The sequence below is a fragment of the Rousettus aegyptiacus genome, unplaced genomic scaffold, assembly GCF_014176215.1.
Source record: "Rousettus aegyptiacus isolate mRouAeg1 unplaced genomic scaffold, mRouAeg1.p scaffold_m13_p_5, whole genome shotgun sequence".
Classification (NCBI taxonomy): domain Eukaryota; kingdom Metazoa; phylum Chordata; class Mammalia; order Chiroptera; family Pteropodidae; genus Rousettus; species Rousettus aegyptiacus.
The window spans coordinates 55952596-55973965 of NW_023416308.1; the positions used below are offsets into that span (position 1 = coordinate 55952596).

The window sequence follows — 21370 nt, forward strand, 5'->3', positions numbered from 1 at the left end:
GGGATTGTTAGGTTAAAAAATGAGATTTTTTTTTTTTCTGGCAGGTCCTAGGGATAGCCTTTTGGGTTGGGTTATCTGTGTTGTCATTTCTATAGTTACAGAGCTGGGCCTTCGCTCCTGTCGCTCATGGCTACCTAACTACCTAAGAACTCCTCTGATCAAAATTCTTCAATGGCACTATATTTAGAGAAAAATCAAAGCTTTTACAGTGGTCTCCAAGGCCCTATAGGGTCTGAGCCCTGTTATGTTCTACACTTCTTTTCTATTATTTTTATCCCTGGCTCAGTCGGTTCTAACATTACTATTTTCCTCATATAAAAGTCTCGAAAATTGGCTCTTTCTTCTCTAATTCCATTTTTTTGACACTCCCCACGCATCTAACTCATTCTAATGTCCAATGTCCTTGAACAACCAAACTTTGGTGACTGACTACTGCCGGTGTCATTTAACAATCCTATTCTCCCACTAGCATATCGTCAAGTTGTTCATTTTAACACTCCTATCAATAACAAATAGTTTTGATTTTAGGGAAAGCATACTTAAATTTGATTTTCTAAAAGAAACAGAAGAAAACTTTGACTAATAATCTTTGCGTCATTAAGACAAAAGACAGTGTTTGCAAAACAAGAATGAGTGTCATTGGAAAGAACTAGATGAGACGAAAACCTAGATGGATGAGATGATAAAATATTATGATAAGATTAAAAATGCAACAGTAGAGTTAAAATCTATATTGGAAGCCTTAAAGAGCAGAAAATAAAATCAGTTATGTATAGTTCATATTTAAGGAGTTACCTCACAATGAAAAAAAAAGGCTAATTGATGAAAATTTCAAGTTATGATTTCTTGTTTTTACTATGTACCAGTCACTCTGTCAAGTATTTCACCTAATTTAGACTCATTTAATCCACATAACAGCCTTATATAGTGTCTATTTTTATTTCCATTTTATGGATGAGTAAATTGAGACTTAGATAATTTTCTCAAGGTGTAGTAATAGAACCAGACTCTGAAAGTTTATTCATTTATAAAGCAAATGGTCTTATCTCTGTGCAGCTGGATAACAGATATTACGAATAAAAAGGCAATGCACAAATAATAAGTGTTTCTGAAGAATAAACTAAAAAAACAAGTCAAACAAAAGATTACCTATTAACTGATTGAGTAAAATAAGCTCCTAGAATCTTACCATCAGCACCCAGAACAATGTCAACACATGGAAGATATTCAGTAAATATTTGTTTACTGAACTGTCATAACTATTACCTATTTAGTATTTATTCTGTTATAATATGCTACATATTTTAACACATTATGTTATTCAACTTCCAAACAACTTTTTAACTATTATTTTATATATGAGGAAAATGAAGCACCAAGATGTTAAACGATTTTTTCAAAGTCTTACAGTTAATAGGTGGTAGAACTTGGATAACAGAAGTAAATTTACAGTTAAATAAAAATTTTACTCTGTACATCAAGAAGACTTACTGTGTTCAAAACAAATATAATGAAAACATTTTACATTTGCATATATTGAACAAGTTTTTAATTTCATGTGGAAAGAAAACACCCTATATGAGTTTAAACAGAAAGAAAACTGATTGACTACCAAGAAACACAAATTGCGCTGTTAGATTTCCTCTTTGAAGCACTAAAAGCTGGGACTGGCAAGAATTGTATCAAGGTGAGATGCTCTTCTTGGTTAAAGGCAACACATATTCTCACACGTGTGTAAGGGTTTAGGAATATCCCCAATCTCTACTAAAGGGCATATTTGTCTGATACTTGGGCGAAACTGGATTCCTGGAGTGGCCTCTGGTTCAAGATGAAACTTAGTGACATTCTTCTATAACAGATGGGAGCTGCCATTCTCTCTGCTCTTGCTACCCACCGGTGAGATGTAACTCCTCTTTCAGGTATCATATGCTCATGTTGGTGCCCAGTGCCCATGTCTCTGTTCTTAAGGGACATATTTTGTGCCCTCTTTGTTCCCAGCTCAAGATTCTTTATGTCTACTCTATACTTAGGTATTTCCATGTACCTTATTTGCCACTTCCCTTGGAAAATTTAAATACCTATGTAATATCTATTTTGTTATAAGGATTACATAAACCAGTTAAGTGACTGGTATACTGGCCCAGAGTCCAGAGTGTGCTCAATAAAATTTTGTTTCCTTTCTTGTCCTCCTCTCTCTACACCTTTTCCCTTTACCTTAGTCAAGAACCCTTGAATCATACATCAAGATACTTTAAAACCACTAGTTTATTATTGTCTAGCTCTCTTTCACAATGTCAAATATTCATTCTTCTCCTCCCTTTTCATTCCAGTTTTACATGTGCAGCCCCAGATTGTTTAATGAGGAAAACTGATCCAAATTTTTACGTCATTTTGTGTCTTCTGAATACTTTGGCTTCTTGAAAACATCCAGAAAATTTGGAAAAATAATAAAATGAATGTCTATACTTAACTATGTGAAAGTAAATTACAGATATCATATTTTACCTCTCATGATCTCAAAATGTATCTCCTAAGGACAAGATTATTCTGTAATAGAACCGCGCAATTGTTATCATACCCCAAAATTTAACATTGATGCAATCATTTTTATCTATTATATAGCCACTATTTAAATTTCCCCATTTGTTCCAAAAATATCCTGTTTAGGTTATTTTTCCATGCAGGACCCAGTTAAGAACTAGGCATGTTATTTTGTCATTGGTCTCCTTTATTCCAAAAAGATCTCCCACCATCTTTTTGTCATTCAGGACATTGACATTTTCAAGAAGTCTAGGTGAGCTGTTTTGTAGATATTTCTACAATCTGGATTTGTCTGATTTTTGTCTACATGATTAGACTCAGATTAAACATTTGACAAGACTCTTACACAGGCTAGTGGTTCCAGAACACTCTGGTTCATGTCCCTTTACATGCTTAAAAATTATTTAGAGCCTAAAGAGTTTTTGTTTGTGTGGATTATACCTAACATTTATCACATTAGAAGTTAAAACAAAATTTTTAAAACTTAAAAAAGTATTAGATGTTAATTTTCCAAACCAAAAGAAAAATTAATGACAAGAATGACATTGTTTCTACATTTTTTATAAGTCATTTTAATGTGTCTTAATAGAATGCAGCTGTGCCTCATACCTTTTTCTACTTTCAGTACGTTGAAACATGTTTTGGTTGAAACATATAAAGAAAATGTGTCACACAGATGTCTAGTCGAAAAATGGAGGAATATTTTAATTGTTTTTTTTTTCAGATTTAACAAATAGTGTTCATTTCATTGGGGATTGCAAAAAGATGATAACCTACTATTATTCCTTCTAATTTTATTAGCTTTAAAGTAATGAGTTCATGCCCTAGCAACTTCCAGTAGTTTCCAGTGAATACATTTTGTTTCTCTCCTTTCCTTTCTTACATATTATTATGTACTCATGGCTTTTTATGTAGCAAATGTGTTTTAATCATTTCAACCAAATTCTTTTTGACGTCCAGATTGTCCTAACTTTGGTCAGTGTATCTCTGACACAATTTCATTAGCTCTCAGTAACATCAAACTCTGTTAAAACAGAGTATCCCAAATTCAACTTGTATATTTCCAGTCCCAGTCATGTCTCCAAGGAGCCCTGGTTCTTTTTTGATGAAAATATTAGACACAGCAATCTCGATTTTAGCATTTATTACTGCTGCAGTAGTCTTTGTTTTTGTGCATTTTCAGTGGACAGACTTAGAAAATACACCTTTTTAAAAAATGGTGCTGATGATGAGTTTGCACCAACATTTCTCTGCCTTAGCATTACTGACATTTTTAGTCAGTTAATTGTTGTGGGGACTGTCCTACATATTGTAAAATGTTTAGCAGCATTCTCTGTCTCTTCAGTAGCACCTACCCCTCAGTTATGCAAACCGAAATTGTCCCTAGATATTATAAAATGTACCAGAGTGGGCATGGGAGAAGGGAGCAAAAATGTCTAATTGAGAACCACTGGTTTACATTTATATTTCTAGCAATATTAAAATAATTCTCTAAGTGTTTTATCCGTGTGTGTGTGTGTGTGTGTGTGTGTGTGTGTGTGTGTGTTTCAAAATACCAATATCAGCATTACATCTAACAAAACCTACTCTATGGGCTAGTTCTTCCATCTTCTGCATGCAATCTTATGCCAATCCCATAGCTTATAATCATAAGAACAATCTCATGTCAGTAATCAAAATGCACAGGCCAGCATTATTGTCAAAATTTCAAATTCTCACCTAATATAGGGTTTCTTCTTTGCTCCAGCTCAGGGCTGTTTGAGGTCTGAAGGCTTCAGGAAAGAAAGAACAAGATCACCTTCCTCTCTGCTTACCCTGCTCACATTCTTAAGACCCACTATCAGTTGATAAGGACGAAGGTATAGGAAGATGGGTTGAAGGTTGTAGGAAGATGCACACAGTTATACAGGGCAGACACATATATGACTGTCACTGGAGTTCTCTGTGGTAAATGATTACAGCTGACACTTTCTCTAGTAAAATACTTTGGTTGGATTCTTGGGTATATTTCACTGGGAAGCTTCAACTATAATCCTGTAATGCAGGTGATGCCTTTTTTTTTTCTCTCTGAACACTTCCAACCCTGGCCCTTAGCCTCTGGACTTGCAGTTGTCAACCCCACACAGACTCCCTCTGTTGGATCAAAATCCCCTCTAAGCTGTCTTTTTAGGTAGAACCATTTAAAAAAAGAAAGATAGAGACATTTTATTGACAAATATTTTTAAAAATGTACTCAAATTAAAGATGTAGAGATTAATGAATTATGACTAAATAAATGTTACTGCCATCACTCAGGTCAAAAAGTCAAAAAATTGTTAGCTTCCCAGAAGCTCCCTTGCACCCCTTCTCATCACTCCCTCAAATAACTTCCAACTTCTAACATCATAGATGATTTTGACTATTTTGGAACTTTATATTAATGGAATCATTCAGTATTTTTCTATGTCTACTTATTTTACACAGGAATTCAACTTTTTTGCATGGGTGAGACATTTATTCTCACTGTTTTATAGTAATGCACTGAATAACTAAAACAGAGTTTGTATATACATTATGCTATATATAGATCATTTGGGGGGTTGTTTTCAGTTTGGAGCTATTATGAGCACTGCTTCTGTAAATATTCTTGTACAAATCCTTTTTTTTTTCTTTTTTGCATATCTGCATACCTGTCCTTACAGGTGAGTTTTGCATTTGTTCCTCCCAGGACCCGGGGAATTTTGCTGGTCCTAGACCAGTATTTGTTTCTTGGTGTAGGTTCATACACCATGCAGTAGTAAAAATTTACCTCTCACTCAAAGTTTTAGACAGATTTCTGGCTTCATTGGCTTATCATGGTAGTATTTTCTAGAACTATTTTCATCAATAAGAGTCTTTTGAAATTATCCATTTTTATGCAGAATTCAATTCTCACCCCTCATTCCCATTGGTCCTATGGTCACAAAACCGAAGCCCTAGCAAGTTTTAAGTCCCAGTTATCATTTTTCCACTTTACGGTAGTATGAAAGCAATACACGTAATAAATTACATGAAATATTCAACACTTTATTATAAAATAGTCTTTGTGTTAAATGATTTCACCCAACTGTAAGCTAATGTGTTTTTAGTACATTTAAGGTAGGCTAAGCTAAGCTATGATATTTGATAGGTTAGATGTATTAAATGCTTTTTCCACTTAATGATATTTTCGACTTACAATGGGTTTATTGGGACATAACCCCATTGTAAATCAAGGAACATCTGTATATGTTGAAATTTGTCTAGGACTCATTTTTAATTCTTTCAAAACAGACTTCCTCTTTCATATATTCTCTATTTTACTCACCTGTTGTTGGCTAGGTTATGTCTTTAGGAAACTCTTTAGGAAGAGTATATCAAGAACTTATTTCTTGGTTTTCTACATATTTGAAAATGTCTTTCAGTTGCCTTTAAAACTGAATAACCTAAGTGTAGAATTTTTGAGTCACATGTGGAACATGTATAACTGTAGGATTTAAGAATGTGATAAGCATGAATATAGTAAACATTTTTAAAGAACTTGTTCTATGCCAGACCATTCTAAGCTCTTACATGAGCTCATATAATCCACTGATGCAACCCTAGATGTGATCTTCACTTACTTGCCAAAAAGAAGAAAAGATGACCCAGCTAATAAATAAGTTGAAATTAGAACTTAAGCAATATTGCTCCACACTCTTAACTTCCTATACTACCTCTCAGGTTAGTCAAGCTAAAATGTCTAGCTACGTGACCTTAAGCATGTTCTTAACTTCTCAGTGCCTCAATTAACTCTATAAAATGGAACTAATAATACCTCTCGAAGTTGCTGTGATGATTAAATGAGTTAATATATGCAGATAGCTTGTAACAGTGCCTAGTGTATAATAAGGGGTTAATAATTGTTGCTGTTATTATTATCTTGTAGATAGTAAGATACAGATCTGAGCTTTGAACAAGCAGTCTGATTTCAGTAACTGCAATTCAATACTACAGAGTCAACACTTAAGATGGCATTTCAATTAAGTGGGGCAAAAGGATTATTTGAAAAACAGTGTAGGGACATATTCGATAAATAATAAATACTTGAACAAATGCACGTTTTATAAAACTATATACATTCACTTAATAAATATTAACAAATAGATATTATGTACTCTCTGAGTCTGTATAGACAGACTGGAAGGAAACACAAAAATGAAAATAGTTGCATGATAATTAGATGATTTTCTGTTTTAAATTTTCTTAATTTGTTATCAAATTTATCTAACAATATCATTCATTAAGTAAACAATTTGACCAGAAAATCCCTAAATTCATATTTATATATACTGAGTTTGAGGGATCTACAGAGAGCTGATTGGAAGGTCAGATTTTGGAGCTGTGGAAAGATGATGAGACTACCTACATAGTGTATACAGTGTATGCAGCGGAATACAACATGTAAAGACTAGGCCAAGGAGGAGCAACTGTTGGAAGGACAGGTGAAGAGTCAGAAAAGACCTGCCCCCCAAAACAAAGCAGTGGGGCAGGCAAGTGGCAAGTTATTATACAGAAGGTCAAGAAAGAATCTGCAGTACTTAGAAATGAGGAAATCTTTGATGATGTTAACATACTTTATAAGACCAGTGAACACTTTATAAACCAAATTGTAGTATGCTGAGGAGCAAAGGAAGTTGAGTATTGAGAGTACAAATGATTTCTTCAAAAACAGATAACAAAGTGAGGGATGGAGTTAGAGAATTTAGATAGAGTTTTTTTGTTTTTTGTTTTTTTTTTTATTTCTTGAGGAGTTTGGGAGTGAGAAATCTTAAGAAAGGAAGAGACTACTAGAGAGGGAGAGACTAAAGATTTTAGGAAAGGGGGAAATTGAAGGGGAAGATTTGAAAGTAGGCAGGAAGGAATAGTTTCAGGAACGTGTGAGCCCTGGTATAGGGGAACTCTTTCTCTGAGACACTGAATAAGGAGGTGCTGTTATAAATCATTTAAGAAATAGAAATTAGACAAGGCAGCAGAATTCCAGCTGTTAGTATTTCAGGCTTCCCTCCCCCCCCCCCCCCAGGATATTTGTGACTTAGAGACTAGGACAGCATCCCTTCAGTTACATCTATGAGCATTGTTTGTTCTCTGTATAGAATGGAAAATCTTGCTCCCCATTTTCTGTTCTTTCTTCTTGTGGGAAATCAGTGTCAGAACTAGATAAATGTAGATAGATAGATAGATAGGTAGATAGAGAAAGAGAAAGAGAAAGAGAGAGAGAGAGAGAGAGAGAGAGAGAGAGAGAGAGAGAGAGAGAGAGAGAGAGAGAGAGATGGATGATAGATAGATGACAGAACTTACACACACTTTTATGTTTGGTGAATGATTCTGGGTACTTAATGTGACCCATGCCATCTTACAAAGAAAGCTAACTGCAAGTTCACCTTGGGTGGGGTGAGCTTGTATCACCTGGAAAAATTATTCTTGCATCGATAAGTGAGCCATTAAGTTGTTTATTGCTTTGGATTATTCAGCTCTTAATAAGCACATGTCACTGGCTACAAGCCACCTGTGTTACCACTTGTCTCTATATAACAAGCCTCATCTTCTTTTGGGTACAGAATATCACCATCTTGTGGCCTGGAGAGATGCTGCTTCTGTCTTTAAGTTTCCTTAATAAGCTTTGGGTAATCCTGGAGTTCTCAACTTCTTTATTTAGTTTCTCAGCACCTTGGGAAATTTTCCCAAAAGCCCAGGACTCCTAAATAATAGAATGAACACTAGTATGTGAGTGATATGTAAGTTTGAATGTAAGTTTGTGGCGGAATACCTTTTTAAGAAAAGACCATCTGTGTTTTTCCAAAAATGCTCAGGTCAAGAACCATTTTGTTATTAGCTGTTCCATAGACATGCCTTTTTGCATTTTGCCACTTGAGAATATCCTTTCTCCTGCATAATTAGGCATGCATTTAAGGTACCTCTGTGTCCCTTTACTACAAACTTCAGCCAGAAGAGTGAATCTGATCTTAACATCAACTAATATAATACTCTATAGGGAAATTCCATAATCTTTTAAAATATTTTTCATGCTTAAGAAGTATAAATTGATTATGCCATCTGTTTATGGAAATGTATTGGAAAATAAGGAGCGCGAGTGACATAAATTTTCCAGTTAATTAATATATACATGTTTAAGCCAATTTTTTTTCATTTTTGTTCAATCTAAATGAATTATATTGTTTAATACCTTATTAAATAGAACATATTTGTGGTTTTGAGAATTATCATTGTTGAATATTCATATTCCAGATTTTTTGAAGGGTAAAAGTAGCTTCCCCCACACAAAATTACTCCAGGGTCACACGTTTTATCCATTTCTTCTGTCTTCATTGAGTACTTCTCATTGTTTTAAATTGTTCACCCTTTCTATTCATCATGTTTTCTAATTTTTAGCCAAAATAAACTAAGCAATAAAGTCAGTACAACTAGGGACATTTTTACATGCTATTCACGATCACCAGACCCTTTAAGAGTGACCTAGCTCCAGGATTTTCCAATAGAATTAAATATACAGGTTTTATGCAAGATCTATTCCAGAGACTGCTTTAATTCTTTAGTCTATATCTGTTTTCTTGAAGATTTAGATGTTAGAGCTTGATTATTTTATACGGCTAATGCTTATCAGTACCACGTAGCTAATCTTGAAATGGCAGAAAGGTCTAAGGGCATGCTGACACCATTAAGAATATACACAGAAATTTTGCACAGAAGGTTTTTAAAGGAGCCCTGGAATTGCTTTCTAAGCTGTGTTCGCCTCAGTTAGGCTCCCGAAGGCACAGGTAAAGTACTGAGCGGGTTTGGAGCTTTACCAACCTTCCGTTATGCAAGACAAAAGGCTGGCCGAGATAGTCATGCACTTACTGATGTGCACCTATCCTCTTTTTCAGTTGTCATTGCATAGAATTTCCAGTGGTCTTTAGCTATTGTAAATATTTTTCCTTTTTTTAGGGCAGCACAATTATTTATGTGCTGGAAGAAACGACTGCATCGTTGATAAAATTCGCAGAAAAAACTGCCCAGCATGTCGCCTTAGAAAGTGCTGTCAGGCTGGAATGGTCCTTGGAGGTAATGCTGTTGTTTTTATCAATAATATACTAATATTTACTCTATAAAACTGAGTCAGAAAAACCTAGTTTTCTCCTTCATCTTTGTTCTTGTTTTTTTTTTTTTTTTCTATGTTGATTATTGGTGTCTGAATGAAGAAACTGATACCATTCTACTAATTTTATAGATCCCCAGCATGTTAAGATCTGTTATAAGAAGTCTATATTGCCTACACATATACATTACAGGAAATTCACTGACCTCTCACTATGTGACTAGGTTGGAGTCTTGGCTCTGCACACACTGCCTATGTGGCCTTAAGTAAGCCACCAACTCTTTCTGGGCATCGGTCTCCTTATCTAGAAAATGAGAATACTGAAATCCCTTCCAAATCAAAAATTGATTCTGTGAACTGGCCAAGTACATTAATATTCATCCCTCTTACTCTCATCGATACTCCCTTCCTACTTTCCTCCCTCATTCTCTTAAAATAGCTGTATATTGAGCCCTTACACTTACCAAGTACTAGTTTTTGTTCTAGGAGTACAGCAGCAAGCAAAATGGACAAATCATGGCCCTGTGGAGCTTACATTCTGGAGGGAGGAGCAATAAATATATATGTCAAAGGATAATAAGTGCTGTCGAAAATATTAAGTGAGGTGTGTTAATAGGAAATATCAGGGAGGGGAGTCACTTGAACACTTTATTCTGATTAATATTTTTATTTCACTTAACCATTTCCTAAGCAATATCTCTGAAATCCTGAGTTTGATTTGTTGTAGTTACAACTTTTCTGAAACACATTTCAAGGATCCATAACTATTTGAATATGTATTCAATGTACCACCTGAAAACAGTTAACATACCATGAATGGTTGTGTTATCTTCTGGGATAGTGTATTAGAATAATGTTTTTTGAGTGCCTACGGCCTTAAGTATTCTGCTTAGTTCTGCTTTTGCCCTTGAGTGTGGTACAGTCCATTCCCTAACAAAATAATTATCAAATAGAAGAGTAAGTGACTTAAGAGAAGTACCATACATTGCTAGCAAATAGAGAAAAGGAAATAATTCCGAGGGACTCAGCAAAATCTTCTGAGAGGAGGCTCTCAAAGAATGAATAGAAACTTTGGACAGGGAGAAAGGTATTTATAATGAAAATTCTGTATATCTGAAAAAAAAAAACATGATGCATTCCTTTGATGATTTTCTGGAAAGTCAATTGTTTAGTGGGAATACCAAGAAATGAAGGTTGAAAGTTACCTTGGGCCATCTGGGTTCTGGAGTTCGAACTGTATTCTGTAAGCAATGGAATAACTGATCTTTCTAATGAACTGTCCAAGGACTATCCATGGGATAAAGCCCAAATTTATAAATGCAGCACATTAGGCCTTTCATCATCTAGAAGTTGCTCTCTCTTTCTGTAAGCCCTTCTCCCACTAATCTTTTGAGGGGACCCTACACTCCTTTCACCTATCTTTGCATGTGTTTTACATTTGCCAACACCATTCTCCCTTCACTCCTTATAAAATCATATCCTTCATATAAAGTTCTAGTGCATTTGTGTGTGTGAGGGGAGGTAGAGGGGAGGTGGAAGAAAGAGGGAGAAAGGGAGGGTAGGGGTGAGAGAGAAGGAAAAAGGAAGGGAGGGAAGGAGAGAGAGAGGGAGAGAAGATGGGCAGAAAGAAAGGGAGAGAGGAGAGAGCAGGGAAGAGAGGAGAGAGGAGAGAGAGAGATCTTCTCCACCTCTCCAGTCACTGAAGAGGCAGAGGTTTTGTGGGAACACAATTTAATCTAGTGCATTCACATTTGTGGAGGTGAAAGCCCATGAGCCAGTCTGGATTGAATTTTTCCCTGATTGTACTTACTTTAGCATTTCTACTCTTAAAATGAAAGATTGACCTAATTAACCAAAGTAAAAGTGATGAGACCCAGCCACCCAATCCCTACCTTAGCCCGCATAAGGCATTTGGGAATTCACTCTTTCTCTCTTTCAAGTTTCTTAAACCCTTCATTGTAGTACTTACCTCACTGTTCTATAATTATTTACTAGTATCCCATTCAAGGATTTTCTCTTATCCAAGATTGTTTGCAAGCAGGTATTTACTTTTAGTGTTTTCATCACCAAAGTACTTGTTTAAGTGCTCAGTACATATTGGCAACGCTTATTTTGAAGCTGTTTGAAGTATAGGTCTTTGTGCATTTTTGAACATAAAGTTCATCTGTAGTCATTTCCAGAACAACAACAAAAAAAGTGTTTGGAGGACAAAAAGGGAATGCGGTCTAATGTAGTGTTTTTTGTTTTGAGGAAGGGTGCTAATCCTTGAGGCAGTCTTCCATTTTATGATTGCATTTATTTTAATCATTTCACTATTATAATGGAAAAGTGATTAAAATGGTCAAAGTAAAAATTATGAGACACTCAGCTACTGAGAAATTGGGGTTCATTCAGAGGAGAGGCTTGGGTTTCAGCTAAAAACAAGAGAAGTACAGTAAGACATAGAGTATCAAGAAAAGCTTCAAAGATGGCACAGAACTGGAATAAAAGGGGATGATTTCATTCCAGGGGTATGGACTAAAGCAGTATTTAGAGCAAGGTTGGCAGCAAGACCACATTGGTGCAAAGCTGTTATAATTGACTTGTGTTTCCTTACGTTTCTTCTGCTTAAGGGCCAAATTGGTTCCACTATAGGGCAGAGTTTAATTCTGAGCTAAATAGTGCCAGCCTAAGATATTAGAATGAGAAATAGGCAGAAATAGGAGCAGATAGTTATCATTAACCAGGCATAGTATCCTTAATTTTATTGTGTTCCCATCACTTTGTCAAGGTTTCCTATTGTCATCCTGTGCCCCAGTTCTCTTCAAATCTTATAGATTTTTGTCCCCTCGCATAATTTACTTCAGCCTGTGAAACACCTTTTATGGTTGCTGACCATAAAAGTTATCATCCCAACCAGGACACTGCTGAGAATGAAATGGAGCACTATCAATAATTTACACGGGGATAACAGATAAAAACCAAGACTAACTCAGGCTATCTGGGCATAGGGCAAGTCTCCTGTTTTTTAATTAAAAGATACAAATGTGTTCTGGCCAAAATGAATACATAAACTTCTGGAGATACAGATGAAACAGTCAAATGTTTACTTATATAGTATTTAATGTATTAATTTAGTTAAACACAAACATTTGTCCCATACTAAGATCTTTTGATTTTAGAAATATTGCATTTCTGCTCTCACATTTTATGAACAATTTTATTCCAACTATTTTTACAAACTGTTGACAGCAAGATCTTTGCTTCAGTAGAGCCACTTTTTTAAGTCAGCTAATTTTTTTGAGAGTTCATTTTATCTAAAATGTTTGATAGATAGCCCTTCTTAAATTCATGCACAATATTGTATTTGGAAATCTATCCTAAGCCAAATAGACGCATTTATATAATATAAAAATTTTAGTATTTGTCCTGTAAGAGGTTTTCCTTTTTCATGATTCCCCATAATAAAACTTGTATTATTTATTTAGGAAATATATCACGCCTACCAAAAATATTAATAAACACCTATGTCTTAATATCAGACTATTTTTTATATTTTTGTTGCATTTTATAGAGAAGAAGATATTAGAGATATTTTGAAGCTTTTGACATGTTCTTTCTTGAACTCATTACACTCATTTCTTCCCCACAGATCACTATGCTGAATTTTTGTTAAACTTCTTCATACTTGTAACTCATGTGTATGAATCCTTAAATAATACAGTATTTGAATATTTTAAATAAGTGAAAGTTACCACACTGTACATATTCAATTTGTTTTTTCACTCAATCTTGTGTTTTTAAGGTTTATCGATATTTATACTTATAACTAGGGCTTATTTTAACTTCTCTGTAATACATTTTATGAATATGCTACAGTGCTTTTTTTCTTGTCAATGGATATTTCTAATTTTTCATAATGATAAAATGTGCTGCAATAAACATTCTTGTACTTGTTCTTTTGTTCATATGTTTGAGGAGTGCTCTAGACTATATACCTAGAAAGAGAATTTGATTAAAATATTGTTTCTCTTCAACCTTACTAAATATTACCTAATCACCAAATCATTCTCTGAAGTGTTTGCTTCCACCAATGTACAGTTCTTGTTACCACCCATTCTTACTTGTACTTGGTATTTCAGACTTTTTAATTTTTCTAATTTAATGGGGATAAAATTGGCATCTAATTTTTTGTTTAATTTGTGTGTCCTTGATAAATGGTGGGAGCAAAGATTGCATCATATATTTATTGGTCATTTATATTTCTTCCATGAATTAGCTGTTCATATCCATTGGCCATTTTCAATGGGGTCATCCTTTTACTTATGATTCATTTCAAAACTTACCTATATACTTTATACTTTACACAAAGGTGTTAGTTGCATGCAGTCTAGGTCTTTTTACCTTGTTTATGATGCTTTTTTTCCTCATTTTTATATAGTCACATGTATCAATAGTCTCCCTTTATATCCTTTCCTAGCCTGAAATCATACAGATAATCTAGTGAGTCATCTAAAGTCTTTAAGTTTTTCACTTTCATGTCTTTCACTTAACTGAAAGTAGGTGTTTTTGTTTGTTTGTTTGTTTACTGTAGAATGGCAGGAATGTAACTTTTGTTTTCTACATGTATAACTAGCTGCCACAACCCATTATTAGCACAACGGTCTTAAAAATTTTTGATAGTGCAATTTTATATAAGCAAAAATGTTTTCAGTCTCCATCCCTAACATAGGTCTATTTACATGCAAATGATATATATTCACTACTGTCAAATTATATTATGCTGGGATACTTAATTTCATTGTATTTCCTTACCAAAAATATTGTAATTATAATATTTTAATCTCAGATTCCACTGAAATTTGTAGTGCCACCTCTGTTATGTGCCCAATTTTCATGTGTTTGCTGCTCTTCCTGGACTTTCTATTCTGCTCCATTATATACCCCTGCACCACTACCACACTGTCTGAAATAATAAATAGTTGTATAAATTAGTTTTATACAACTATTCTCTGGTAGAATTAATCTCACTAAGTTACACTTCTTCAAAAGCATTGGCTTTTCTTGACTCTTTTCTTTTAAAGTAATCCTTAAAAGGTTTATTCACCATAGTATCTAACACTTAAAACCATGAGTTCTTACCCCTGGGAAGTAAATAGATATCAAATTTTTTTGCCTCTTTTTAAATTTTCCATCAGATAATTTATACAGACCTTCCAAACTACAACTGGTTGAAATTACTTCAGTTTAATTTGTCTTCCCCAAAGAAGACATTATAATTTAAAAATAATTTAGAGAGTTTCATCATATCAGATGGCTCATAAGGACCGATACATATGATGCAGTATCTTCTTAGAGATAATTCTGGGATTAAAAACCTCTTACTGTATTTTAGGCATATGTGAAAGAAAATTGATTCAATTCTAGTGTTATCTTGTGGCCAGCATCACAAACTGAGAAATATGATAGTGATGTGTTTCCTTCATAAGTGGCATTGCGCAGACGTTTATTGGAAAGAAGATGACAACACATTAAGGTATATCATGGTCCTGATATTGTTCCCCCTAAGAGAGTCAATGGCAGAAGTTTGGAGAGTCCAGTTCCTGTAAATCAGGAAGAAGGTAGTCAGTTCATAGGATTAGAATCTAATTGCTAGTCCTGTATTAAATTTCTGGAGTAAGAGAGCAGGGAATACTATGATCTATAGAGAATGAGAACCTTCTTTGGAATAATAACCAGGGTTGCTCATGGTTGGGCTCTTCCATAATTAGAAGAGTTTCACGGTAGTAATAATTGCTTACCCACTACTGAAAATGGAGCCCCAGTGCCCCCACCTTCCTGTTTCTCACTCCTTGAGATTTTTCATTTCTGGCGTAGAGACCATTGGAATAACAAAAGACAGAACAAGAGAGAACATTGAAAACTTTTAAAAGATTTAATGAAATCTATTGTAGAATATTAGAGGTCAGAAATCACAATGTTTTTGACATATCATGACAGATTTAGCAAGTTGTTCTTATCAGCTTCAACAGCTCTGTTCTGATTATAAGAATTATGTTTGAATTACTTGGTTTCATAGTTGCATATGATTCTTGTTTGTAATGAATCACTTCCCTTACCTTCATCAGGTCACAGTGAACTTTTTGCATTTTGTTCATTGCTGTACAGTACTGAGTAGGCAAGATAGTTACACCCTGGAAGATGGTAATATATCTTCTAATTTAGGTGTTCTGCTTTTAATTTCTTTCCTTTAGAAAACATTTTTGTGTAATGACTCACAAACGAAAATTTCCAAAATGAATATAGTTCGGTATTTTGCATTTGTGGTAAAAATGCTAAACTATTATAAACTCAACGAATTAGCTCTTTCAAAACTATGTAGCTTTCTACATAAAAGAATGATTAAATGCATAGTTGTGTTTGCTAACTTTTTTTTTTTAAACTAGAGACTATTTTTATAGGGTAGTTATTTCATTTTATTTTGGTAAAGAGCCTTATCCTCAAGTTTGAAAAGGTTATGTTAGAAAGCCAGTTTCTCTCCTACCTTTTCTTATATCTAGGTTCACCCCCACTTGCTGGGCTACAGAGTAGGGGTTGTATACTAAAGTTTGGGTGGGGAAGTGTTGTTTTATTTCTCCTCCTACACTTGAAGCCAACAAAACCTCAATTCCTTTTCTGAATAGTTCTAAAGTTTCTGCATTTGGACACTGAACAGTACTATTTTTGGATTAGAGAAGTTTAGTCTATGCCTTTAATTACTATCAAAATTCAAATTACCTGCCCTTTCTTTAATGCAGGAATTGCTGAGTGATGCCTGCCACCTACCTCTTCAAACCTCTCACAGTCTTCCTCTTATAAGCATCTCCTTTCCTACCCAAATCATTCAAATCCACACTCCTCAGAGAAGTACCTCTCACACTGCTCCCCCAGTTCACTGCATTGAAGCCTGTAGTCAAATATTGTCTTCTGGTCACTGCCTGAATGTTCACCCTAAATGTTATCCCATGTACCCTGAATAAGAATATTTCTTAGAGTATTCAATCTCACTTTTAAAAAGTTTTTTTTTTTGGCGGAATTTTATAGGGACTGCCTTAATGCCTGCCAGCTAGAACTGTTTGATAGTATCTACATCCATTATTTTCTAGACCCAGTAAAAAGTTAGGATTGAGGCATACAAAGATTCTCCTCCATTTGCAGTAACTTTATTTGAATAATTAAGACATTTACTGTTTTAAAAAATCAACTCTCGTATTTTCAGCAAATACTTATTTTAATTATATATTTTGTATTATCTAGCATCTGCATTTCTTTTTTTGAGGTTTAGATACAGGCACACCATTTTGATCTGGAAAGTAGAAGTGGATCCTGAAAAAGGAAAAACAAGCTAAAACAAGCTAAGCTGTAGGAGTTGTTAGAGCATGGTCCCAATGAACTGACTTCAGCAATATCATCCTCTCACTAATCCAAAGTAATAACATGTATCTAGACATAATTTCTTACAGCTACTATTAGGATAATTACATGTAAATCCACTCAAACTATAGTGATGCTTATAATGACCCTCATAATATCAAAGGACTTGCGCCATTCCTTAACTACCTGCTGATCTTTACCCTCTATTTCTTCATCCAATTCCCAGAAAGCCTCTGGCTGACATAAAATTTATATTTTAATATCCAGCATAATATTCTTCCTTTGCTTCTATGCAACAAGTCCAGCATTATCACATGAATACCTATTATCATCCATTTAATACAAAGTTTTTTTTTCTTCCCAGAAATAAAAACAAAAAGCAGAAAAGGGAGGCCACAGCAAAGTAAACAGCACTCATTTCAGAACACAATCCAGAATTAGTAATCGTTATTATGTTTAACCTAATCGATTTACCTATATGTTTGCTTAATTATTTTTCCAATGCAACCCTTCATTCCGTTTTCTTATTTTGAAATAACTCTTAATAAATTCCTTCTGTGGCAATTTGTTAATGATAGTCATTTTTTCCCCCACTGAAAATACCTTCATTTCAACCTCAGTTTTGAATGGTGATTTGTTGATTATAAAGTTTTAGGTTGTCTTTTTTCCTTCACACCCTAAAGATGTTAGCCTACTACCTTTTGGCTTGTGTGATTGATTGATCAATTGATTGATTTTTGAGAATGCTCCTAAGGATTTTTTTTAGGCAATATTTTCTCTATTTGTATAAAATGTTTTTAATCTTGGTTTCCAATTTCACTAAATGTAACCAGTTATAAATTTAGTTTTATTCTACTTGGAAATCATGATTCCTAAATCTGAGATTAGGTTTCTTTCATAAATACCAGAAGGATCAAAACCATCCCAGGATTCTTTAAATATTGCTTCCCTCCTCATTGCTCCTTTCTACATCCAGAACACTTAGGACGCACATTTTAGGCTAGCCCATTTATCTTCCATATATCTTCATTTAATATTACCCTATCATTAGCTGTCTGTGCTACATTCTGTGTAACTTAGTTCTGTTTTCCACTTTGCCATTCTTTCATTTCAGTGATGATAATTTTTTAAAGACATTTTACTTGATTCTTTTATAAATTTTTCTGTTTCTTTTTACTAGCTTTTTCCTTCCTTGTTTTTTCATTCTTTATCATGTATCTTTAATAATATAAAAATACTTTAAACATGCTCCTTGCAAATATTTGTAATCAATAATTCCAAAGCCCCATAACTCAAGATCTAGTTATGCCATTGTGGTGTGGTGGTAACAATTTAAAAAAAAAAAAAAAAAAAAGCTTTGTTTATCAAGATTCCAATGAGTGTGATGTTAAATACTCCTTTATACAAATTTCATGCTACCAATGGTTTAACAACTGGCTTTTAAAATTTCCGAATACTTAACAATAAGTTTTCACAAGTCAGTATGAAACAAATCGAGCACACTGTTTATTGTTTCTGCTACTTCTCACTCATTGTGCATTTTGTAATTTTGGATTATAAACTTACTTTTGGCAGTTTAATTTTTTTGAAACCTGAGTGGCCTTGCTTGAGGGAGTTTCTCTCCAGAGAAAATTTTCATTTTATTCTTTTAGACACAGGCATTTCACCAACAAAGGACCACTTTTCATACTTACTTCTTGCCTCTGGTTCAGAATTTTTATTACGAGGCTATATTTAAGTGGTCATTTCTAAAATGTATCTCTTCTCAAGAACCTTTCTTATTCTCATCCTATAAATTCCTACTTGTAGTATCAACATCTATTCTGATTCAGTTATATACACTTCAAGAATAAGTGCACAGTAGTCTTTCTTGCATTCTCATTCTTTCCATTCTGTTTGAATAAGCCATACTTATATTGTTAAATATTTCATTCATACAAAACATCATATACATATAATATATACAGCTATATAAAATGGTATTGTAAACATACACATATGTACTCATCTGGCTTAGGTAAACACAGATATAACCAGTACTCTTAAACCTGATTGTATATGTCCTCCCTAATCACATTTTCCTTGTCATTTTATTAAAGAAACTTTAGCTTGAATTTTGATTTTATCATCCCCTTATATTATCTACAAGGTTTCTAAATATCTGTATTCCTCAAGAGGATAGTCTTTAGCTTTTTAAAAATAATTTTATTTTTTAACTACAGTTGACATACAATATAACATAATGATTAGATATTATATAACTTACGAAGTGATTACTGATAAATCTAGTACCCTTCTGATACAATACATAGTTATTTCAATATTATCGACTATATTCCTAATGTTATAATTTACATCCCTATTTTTATAACTGCTAATTTGTAATTTTTAATCTCTTCATCTTTTTCACTCTTCTCTTCAACCCCCTCCCTTCTAGCAATCATTATTTTGTTCTCTGTATCTATGAGTTTGTTTCTATTTTATTTTTTAGATTCCATAAATAAGTGAAATCATATGACATTTATCTTTATCTGATTTATTTTACTTAGAATAATACCTCTAGGTCCATCCAAATTGTTGTGAATGTCAAGATTTCATTCTTTTTTATGGCTAAGTAATATTCCATCAATTACAGGTACCACATCTCTTTCTACTTATGTAATGATGGACATTTAAATTTTTTCTATATCTTAGCTATTGTAAATAATGCTGCAATGAACACAGTGGTATATATATCTTTTGAAATTAATGTTTTGGATTTCTTCGGATAAATACCCAGAAGTGGAATTACTGGGTCATATGGCAGTTCTACTTTTAATTTTTTGAGGAACTATGTACTCTTTTTCATAGTGTCTGAACCAATTTACAGTCCTATCAACAGTGCATAAGGGTTCCCTTTTTACCACAACCCTAACATTTGTTGTTTGTTGATTTATTAATGATAGCTCTTTTGACAGGTGTGCGGTAATATCTTATTGTGATTTTATTTTACATTTTCCTGATGATTAGTGTTATTGGGTGTCCAATCATATGTCTGTTGGTCATCTGTATGTCCTCTTTGGAGAAATGTTTATTCAGGTTGTCTGCCCATTTTTTAAATTAGATTTTTTTTTGGTGTTTAATTGTATGAATTTCTCATATATTTTGAATATTAACTCCCCGTCTCCTCTTATCAGATGTATCATTGGCAAATATCTTCTTTCATTCAGTAGCCTTTTCATTTTATTAATGGTTTCCTTCAATGTGCAAAAACTTTTTAGTTTGATATAGTCTCATTTGTTTATTTTTCTTTTGTTTCCCTTGCCAAGGAGATATATTAAAAAAGATATTGCTAAGAACGATGTCAAAGAGTTTACTGCCTATGTTTTCTTCCTGCAGTTTGATGGTTTTGGGTCTTATATGTAAGTCTTCAATCCATTTTGAGGAGTTTTCTATATGGTGTGAGAAAGTGGTCTAGTTTCATTTTATTTTGCATGTATCTGTTCAGTTTTCTCCACACCATTTATTGAAAAGACTGTCTTTACCCCATTGTATATTCTTGCCTCCTTTATCTTATATTAATTGACCATAGGTGTTAGTTTATTTCTGGGCTCTCTATTCTGTTCTGTTGATCTTTGTGTATGATTACCATGCTGTTTTGATTATCATAGCCTGCAGTTTAGTTTATCAGGTAGTGTGATACCTCCAGTTTTCTTCTTCTTTTTTCATTATTGCTTTGGGTATTCAAGGTTTTTTGTAGTTCCAAATAAATTTTATAATTATTTCTTTTAGTTCTATGAAAAATGCCATTGGTATTTTGATAGGGATTGCATTGAATCTGTCGATTGCTTTGGGTAGTATAGACATTTTAACAATCTTAATCATTCCTATCTGTGAACATGGTATATGCTTCTATTTATTTTTATCTTCAATTTCTTTCTTCTGTGTCTTACAGGTTTCTGAATACAGGTCTTTTATCTCCTTGGTTAAATTTATTTCTAGGTATTTTATTTTTGATGCAATCATAAATAAAACTGTTTCTTAATTTTTCTTTCTGATCGTTCATTTGGTATATACAAATACAACTGATTTTTGAATATTAATTTTGTATCCTGCTATTTTACTGAACTCAGTTATCAGTTCTAATAGTTTTTTGGTGGACTCTTTAGGTTCTTTATATATAGTTTTATGTGCAAATAATGACAGTTTTAGTTCTTTCTTTCCAGTTTGGATCTTTTTTATCTCTCGTGTGATTGTTGTGGCTAGGACTTTCAATACTATGTTAAATAAAAGTGATGAATGTGGACATCCTTTATCTTGTTT

At 33.6% G+C, this 21370-nt stretch overlaps 1 protein-coding gene across 8 annotated transcripts in view; it reads left to right on the top strand.

The window, feature by feature from the left end:
* PGR (progesterone receptor) overlaps window positions 1-21370 on the top strand; it is a 126813-nt gene that overhangs the window by 26894 nt on the left and 78549 nt on the right. For 7 of the 8 annotated variants that reach the window (XM_016134012.2, XM_016134014.2, XM_016134013.2 and 4 more), the window contains exon 3: window positions 9526-9642. The exons of the other annotated variant lie outside the window; for it this stretch is intronic. In XM_016134012.2, the coding sequence (XP_015989498.2) occupies window positions 9526-9642 (117 nt within the window). The remainder of the gene's footprint in view (window positions 1-9525; window positions 9643-21370) is intronic. 8 annotated transcript variants of the gene reach the window in all.